The sequence below is a fragment of the Myotis lucifugus genome, unplaced genomic scaffold (assembly GCF_000147115.1).
Source record: "Myotis lucifugus unplaced genomic scaffold, Myoluc2.0 scaffold_50, whole genome shotgun sequence".
NCBI classification, from domain to species: Eukaryota; Metazoa; Chordata; class Mammalia; order Chiroptera; family Vespertilionidae; genus Myotis; species Myotis lucifugus.
This window is the reverse complement of record NW_005871098.1, coordinates 6,127,492-6,135,027: the sequence shown is the minus strand read 5'-3', so window position 1 is coordinate 6,135,027 and position 7,536 is coordinate 6,127,492. Positions and strand designations below refer to the sequence as shown.

The window sequence follows — 7,536 nt, the reverse complement described above, 5'->3', positions numbered from 1 at the left end:
AAAATGGTAGTAGTAATAATACCGGTTAAAAATAAAAATGTAGTAATTAAAAAGGTAAAATCAGGTGATGAAAAAAGAAAAAAAATAGTTTCTTAATTAAAAGGTGAAAAAAGAATTAAAAATAAAAATAAAAATGTGCAGCCCTAACCTGTTTGGCTCAGTGGATAGAGCGTCAGCCTGTGGACTCAAGGGTCCCAGGTTCGATTTCGTTCAAGGGCATGTACCTTGGTTGCGGGCATATCCCCAGTGGGGAGTGTGCAGGAGGCAGCTGATTGATGTTTCTCTCTCATCAATGTTTCTAACTCTCTATCCCTCTCCCTTCCTCCCTGTAAAAAATCAATAAAAAATATATAAAAAAATAAAAATAAATAAAAATGTGCAGTAGTGAAGGTGCTTCAGGTCCTCTACTCTTCTTTCTGGAATGCCTTAGTCCTGCCAGGTATTCAGGAGAGTGTTGAATTTCCCTGCGACACACTGTTCCTCCGTGTTGTAAACCACAGTCCTGATTTTAAGGCAGGCCGTATTTGTTTCCCAGACTGCCTTTATTTGTGTTTACAGAAGAGTCAGTTCATGGATCACCCCCTGGGTGGCAGTGTTTCTGGATTGACCTCCGAGGCTATTGACCCCCTCTCTATCCAGCAGTTAGGGTTTATTTTCCCTATCGCACTTACAACTGGTTTGGGAGAGTCGACTGCCCTAGAGCATGTTCTTTAATCATTACTCCCGCTTTCCCAGGTTCCACAAAAACAACTTTCCCCTGCAGTCTCTGCGAGTGACCCCAACTGGGCAATCCCATGCACTGGGTTTAACAATCAAATGCAAAGATTTAAGGGGAAGAGAAAAAACAAGAGCCTGAGAAGTTGCACGAATTCGCAACCCTCCACCTTCTAGCTCTGTGCACAATCTCTTCCACACATCCTCTCTACCCTGGCACTAAGCAGCCGGCACACTGGCAAAATCCGAGGCTGCTTTTTTGCATCCAGTCCAGCTATGGGCTTATTTTTAACATTCCCCTCTGCCAGCAGCCCTGCAGGAGCCCTTCCACACTCTCAGATCACGCTGGCCCCAACGGCTGCGGAATTGTGGGGCACAGATTTCCCCCGCGCTTGTTTCTCTCTCCAACCTGAATTGCAAACTGCACTGTTAGGCGAAATCTGACCTTTCCGTGAGGAGAAGCAGGGCTCGTCTGAGTTCACGTAGTCGTACTGCTTGAGATCCGTTGTTTCTGGGTTAGTTGCCGATCTCTGGATGCTGGGTCTTTGGATGTATACGCTTCCAATAACAGCCACTCAAGATGGTGCATTCTCCGCAGCTGAGCCAGCACTCCGGGAGAGATTTCAGCCTCGGTCTCTAACCGCCCCCTTTCTCCGGGAGTCCTCTGTCTTTCCCTGCTACAAACTGTCTCCCAGCTGAATATCTTCTGCTTATTCGGGCTGTATGTTATCCGTTTCAGCTGCTCACCCTTATCTGCTCCGGGACAAGTTACTGGACACGTCCGTCTATACCTCCGCCATTTTCTTCTTCGCTATTCATCATTTTAAATATTTCTTGCTATTCCCTTCTGGCCTGCATAGTTTCTGTTGGGAAATCAGCTGACAGTTGTATGGATACTCCCTTGTAGGTAACTAACTGTTTTTCTCTTGCTGCTTTTAAGATTCTCTCTTTGTCTTTTGCCCTTCGCATTTTTTTTTACACTTTAATAAAAGCACTGTAATTTCTATTATATTAGGTAATACATGAAAGAACAATTTAAAAAATGGATTCAAACTACTGGTTCTTACACCCACAAACATACATCAGAATCACTGGTGAGGTTTTAAGTCCAGGTCTCACTCTTGGAGAAGGTTGTGGCAGGGGTCAGGCCCCAGGTATTTTTCAAAAGCTTTCCAGGAAGCTCTGATGTTTCCTCCTGGCCAAGTCACTGACTTTAGGTCGGCTGGGGCACTTTGGGTTTTTGGGGCCACTGTTTGGGGGTGTGGGAAGCTTTTCTTGCAGATTTATTAGCTGTAGTGAAGAACTTGGCCTCTGGCTTTTTGGGCATCTGTCTTGGGTCTTTTTTCCCCAAAGGAGAGTTTCTTTGCTTCTCCACTTCTTCTTTGACTCTTGGCTTCTTCACTGGGCCTTTACCTGGGGTCTTGGGCTCTGGTGCTTTCGGCATCTCCAAAGCTGGAAAGGCCTTTCTCTTCTTCCCACGAGGTGGGTTGGAACCAGGACTCTTTACTGGAGAGTTCTCCCCTGTGGCATGTTTTTGCATCTCTACATTTTCTTTGGCAGGAGTTTCTCCTATTGGGACCAGCAATGGGATTTCTTCTTTAGATTCAACTTGCACTTTACTTTCAGTTTTTATTCTGCAGGTCTCTTTCTTCTCAGGCTTATGGGTCTCTTTCTTCTGGGGTCCAGGGCCCTTCACTGGAGAACCACAAGTTTTAGAGGCCGTCTCCTCTGTAGGTAGGGCTGATGTAGACTTTCTACCCTGTTTCATAGGCTTTCTGTTTCTTTTCTTCTCCTTTCATCTCTTTTTATGTTCTTTTAGTTTTAATATTTTCTTTGCTTCTTGTTTCTTCAGACTAGAAATGTTCACTCCTTTAGCTTCATCCCAACTGCTGACAAATGAAGAAAAGATAGGAAGGGCAACTGATCTCTCAGTTTTCACGTACAAGAGTTTCACACTCTCCCACTTCTCTGGCAATTTCTGTGAAAGCTTTTTTGTAGCAGCAAGAATGTTTTCAGTGATGTTCTGAACCTGCATTCCAGTGTGACCGATGCGGATAGTGCTGTAAGAACCACTTTTAGAGATGTTTAAGACAGTTCCACCTATTGATGAGTTGATTTCTTGGGAAAGATTCTTGGCTTTCAGATTGACAGGTATTGGAACTTTCTTTCTCTTATAGAAATGTCTCCCGAGGTGTGAGGGTAAAAGCCGCTGGATTCTTGCATCAGAAAGGAACAAGTTGAAACTACCCAGGAGGTGGAGCTTGGCCTCATAGGCTTTATACTCCTTTTTTAAAGTTCGGAGGGGGATAATCTGAGAAATGGTTTTTATTCCATGCTTGTTTAGAAGCTTCTTATAAAAATGTTCCATCTTTTCAGGAGTTACATTGGGTTCGTCCTTAGTAAATAAACAGACAACTGCTAAATCTGACTGAATGCCATGAGGCAAGGACAATCTGACCCTCAGTTCTTTACTTGGAATTTTCCATAATACCACCATTAAAAAATTTTTTTCATTCTCATTCAAAAGCAATCCATTCGCGTTTTTCCTGGACCTGGAATGTGCCAACAGAGCTTTCACTGCCTTTCTGGTCTGCTCTTCATCCAGCTGCCCTAGTGCGGCCGGGGTTGCTGAGGTCGAGGCTGGAGTTGCTGTTGAGGCTGCAGGTGGTGCTGAAGCGGAGTCCTCCATTTCTTTCCGCCGTGTGCAGACTTGCGTGCGGAACACCACGTCTGGCTCCCGCCCTTCGCATTTTAATTATGATGTGTCTTGGTGTGGTCCTCTTTGGATTCCTCTTGTTTGCGGTTCTCTATGCTTCCTGGACTTGTAAGTCTATTTCTTTCACCAGGTAGGGGAAGTTTTCTGTCATTATTTCTTAAAATAGGTTTTCAATATTTTGCTCTCTCTCTTCTTCTGGCACCCCCATAATTCAGATGCTGGTACACTTGAAGTTCTCCCAGAGGCTCCTTACATTATCTTCATATTTTTGGATTCTTTTTTCTTTTTGCTTTTCCAGTTAGGTATGTTTTGCTTCTTCGTATTTCAAATCTTTGACTTGATTCTTGAGGTCTTCTAGTCTGCTGTCGAATCTCTGTATATTATTTTTTATTTCAGTCAGTGTATGCTTAATTTCTAATTGGTTCTTTTTCATATCCTTGAGGGTCTCACTAAATTTCTCTGATGTTTCTAGAAGATTCTTGAGTAACCTTATAACCGTGGTTTTGAACTTTATATCCAGTAGTTTGCTTTCCTTCATTTCTTTCATTTGTGACATATTTCTTTGTCTCCACATTTTGGCTGCTTCCTTGTGTTGATAGAGTGGCTTTGTGTGCTAGGTGTCCTATAGGGCCCAGTGGCTCAGCCTCCCTAATGACCTGAGGTTGACACTTTTGGTGCACCCCTTTGTGGGCTGTATGCACAGTCTTGTTGTAGTTAAGTCTTGATTGCTATTGGTATCACTGGGAGGAATTGACCACCAGGCCAATTGGCTGTGAGGACCAGCTGTGTCTACAATGGGAGAACTGCTGTGCTGGAGACAACCTTATGGAGCAGGACTTGCTTCAGTGGGGCTTTGATGCTCACTGAGTCTGCCCCTTGAGTGTGTCGCTTATGGATGTGAAGAGTTGTACTCTGGTATGGTCTCACTCTGACCACTGGGTACACTGGCTCTTGAATCTCCAAGTAGGTGCAAAGTCAGCCACTGCCTGAGGCCATCCAGCAGGAGCTACAGAGAGATCTGTAGATTTCTCCTCTTTGTTTGGGGTTTGGAAGTGCCCAGATGAGGCCCAGCTGTGAAGCAATGCAGGCTGCTGTTGAGCCTTAGGCCTTCTTTTGGTAGCTTTGGTGCTCTTTGACTCAGCAGCAGTTTGTTAGGTTTTAGATTGTAGAAGAACAGGCCATTCACATAAAAAAGCCTCTGCTCACAGCTTGGGTGGGGTTGTAAATTGGGTGGGGCGGGGTCTCAGGGAATCATCAGGGTGGAGCAAACCGCAATGGCTGCCAGTCTGCTCTGCCTCGGAGAGGTCCCAGGGTCTCTATGTCCCGCAGCTACATGCAGGAACAATGATCACTGCAACCACCTCTGTGAGAAAGCCACCCTTGTGTTCCTGTCCCGTTGCCAGACAGTGAAGTTTCTCCCCATATGAGTCTGGGTTCCCAGAGTCTTAACCAGAACTGGAGTTCAGAGCAATCAGGAGCTTGTATCTCCCTCCCAAATGAAAAAGACAACAGCGTCCTCAGTTGCCAGCTCATTTCCACGTGTGCCTCCATACCTCTGCACTTCTGCACCTCCACACCTCCTACCAGTTTCAATGCGCTTTTCTCTTTCCTTCTATTTGTAGAATTTCCACTCAGCCAGCCTTCTCATGGTTCTGGATGATATCCGTTTTGTCTTTTAGTTGTAGTTTTGATGTGGTTGTGCGAGGCAGCAACTACAAGTGTGTTCCTATCTTGGTTCCTCCACTAGGGACAGATTTTTTTAAAAAGAGTAAAGTTTGGGAGATGGTGGCTGATGGGAAGATGGGCTGCAAGACAGTGTGTGAGTGAGAGAGCTAAAGTAGTGTGCGTGGACATGGGGGTAGTGTTAGTATTTGTGAGTGAGGAACAGTTATATTTCACAGGACTGTTGGGGACTGGTGGACCAGGCTCTCTGGCTGGGCAGCCTCTACTACCACTGAAATTTCCCTTGGAACAGCTGGCTCTGCTGGAGAGGCCACGCCATCTTGAAGGGGAGAGCGGCTGTGATTGGGAGCCCAGCCTTACCTTCAAACCAGGGAGATCTCGGATACCTCCCAGGACCCTACAGCCACAATGCCCAGGGACCAGCTGACTCAGTTGCGAACCCACAAACACCAAGACTCAAGCCTCCCTGGCCACAGGAGCCTAAAAATTTTGTCCAGGGGCAGACATGTGACAGCCGAATATGTGATTGGGTCCTGCATCTTCTCACACAGAAGATAGAAGGAACAGCTGAATCAAATAACATCACCCAGAACTGGTGAATTAAACACAGCTGGTGAGGCAATCTGTGGATGGAAAGGTCAGAGATCTCCTGGAGAGGGGTGAGATCTGGGATCCAGGCTGGAGAGAGAAACGTGTGCAGCGGAATGTAGAGTCTCAGAGGGAGACTGCATTCTACCAAAGCCACGGCCCTTGGGGTCAGTGTAGCCCTCGAATGTGGAAGGGGGTCCACAGGGCTTCTGGCAGAGGGGGACTCTAGATCTAAGCCCACAATCATGGGAGACTGTGCCCAGAAAGGCAGCCTGAAGTGCTATACCAGCCGCACAGTGCCAGTGGGAGAAAGACGTGAGTCAGCGCAGTTGCTTTGTCTTTTTGTCTCCCTTGCTTTTGCTTGCTAAGACCAGTACATAGGATCTTCCAATTAAAAACACTCACCGAGACTGCAGGGGAAAGTTCTTTTTGTGAAAACTGGGGTCAGAATAGGGAGAGATGAGCAGAAAACTAGCTCTGGGACAGTCTGTCCCTCCAACCCAGTCCTAATTGTGGCAGGGAAAGAAGAGTCTAACTCTAAACACTGGGTTGAGGGGCCATTTGGTCCCAGAAACTAATACAGAAACACCGCCACCCAGCGGCTGTGTCAGAAATAGACGCTTGTGTAAATACAACTGAAGGCAGGCAAAAAAACAAAGTGGGCAGAGAGATCCCGCCTGCTTGAAAATAAGGTTGTGGCTTATGACACAGAGTAGCGGTGGATCGCAGGGAACTTCAACACTGTGCTGACTACTTGACAGGAAACAGGCGTGCCAAGCAGAACAGTAGAGAGGGGTCATAAATCAGCCCCCATGGGTCATTGAAGCTCCGCTGAAGTGAACAACCTTCACTACTTCACTTTTTTATTTTTTATCTTTTACATAAGAAACTAAAATTTTTTCCTCACTTTATTTAACTTTTTTATTATTATATTTTTATATTTAATTATTATTATTATTACTATTATTTTACCTTTTTAAAGTTTATTTTATTTTTTCTTTATTTTATTTTTTTTGGATTAGTGTTCTTCATTCTATTTTTATTTTAACATTATTTTACTCTAGCTCAATTTTTTCTTTTTCTTTTTTTAAATTTTGTTTTATTGCTTAAAGTATTACATATGTCTCCTCCCCCCCCCCCTTGACCTTCCCCCGGCCTCTCCTACACCCAAGTGTCTTGTGACCATTGGTTATGCTTATATGCTTGCATACAAATCCTTTGGTTGAACTCTTACCTGCCCCCCAACACCCCCCAGCCTTCCCCCTGTAGTTTGACAGTCTGATCGATGCTGCTCTGCCTCTGCATCTATTTTTGTTCATCAGTTTATAATGGTCTTTATTATCCATAAATCAGTGAGATCATGTGGTATTTTTCTTTCATTGACTGGCTTATTTCACTTAGCATAATGCTCTCCAGTTCCAACCATGCTGTTGTAAATGATCTTCTTCCTCTTCTTAAAGCAGCGGTTCTCAACCAGTGGGTTGCCAACCTGTGAGTCTCGACCCTTTTGGGGGTCGAATGACCCTTTAACAGGGGTCGCCTAAGACCACCCTTTAACAGGGGTCGCCTAAGACCATTGGAAAACACATATATCAGCGATTCTCAACCTGTGGGTCGCGACCCCTTTTGGGGTCAAACGACCCTTTCACAGGGGTCGCCTAAGACCATCGGAAAACACATATATAATTACATATTGTTTTTGTGATTAATCACTATGCTTTAATTATGTTCAATTTGTAACAATGAAAATACATCCTGCATATTAGATATTTACATTATGATTCATAACAGTAGCAAAATCACAGTTATGAAGTAGAAACGAAAATAATTTTATG

The 7,536-nt window shown here is 44.7% G+C and overlaps 1 protein-coding gene across 1 annotated transcript; it reads right to left on the bottom strand.

Moving 5' to 3' along the window:
• Positions 1-1,852: 1,852 nt before the first annotated feature.
• LOC102425239 (ribosomal L1 domain-containing protein 1-like) lies at positions 1,853-3,407 on the bottom strand. The gene is given in 1 exon segment (XM_014455795.2): positions 1,853-3,407. A coding segment is annotated over 1 exon segment (1,476 nt). The 5' UTR covers positions 3,404-3,407; the 3' UTR covers positions 1,853-1,927.
• Positions 3,408-7,536: the final 4,129 nt, after the last annotated feature.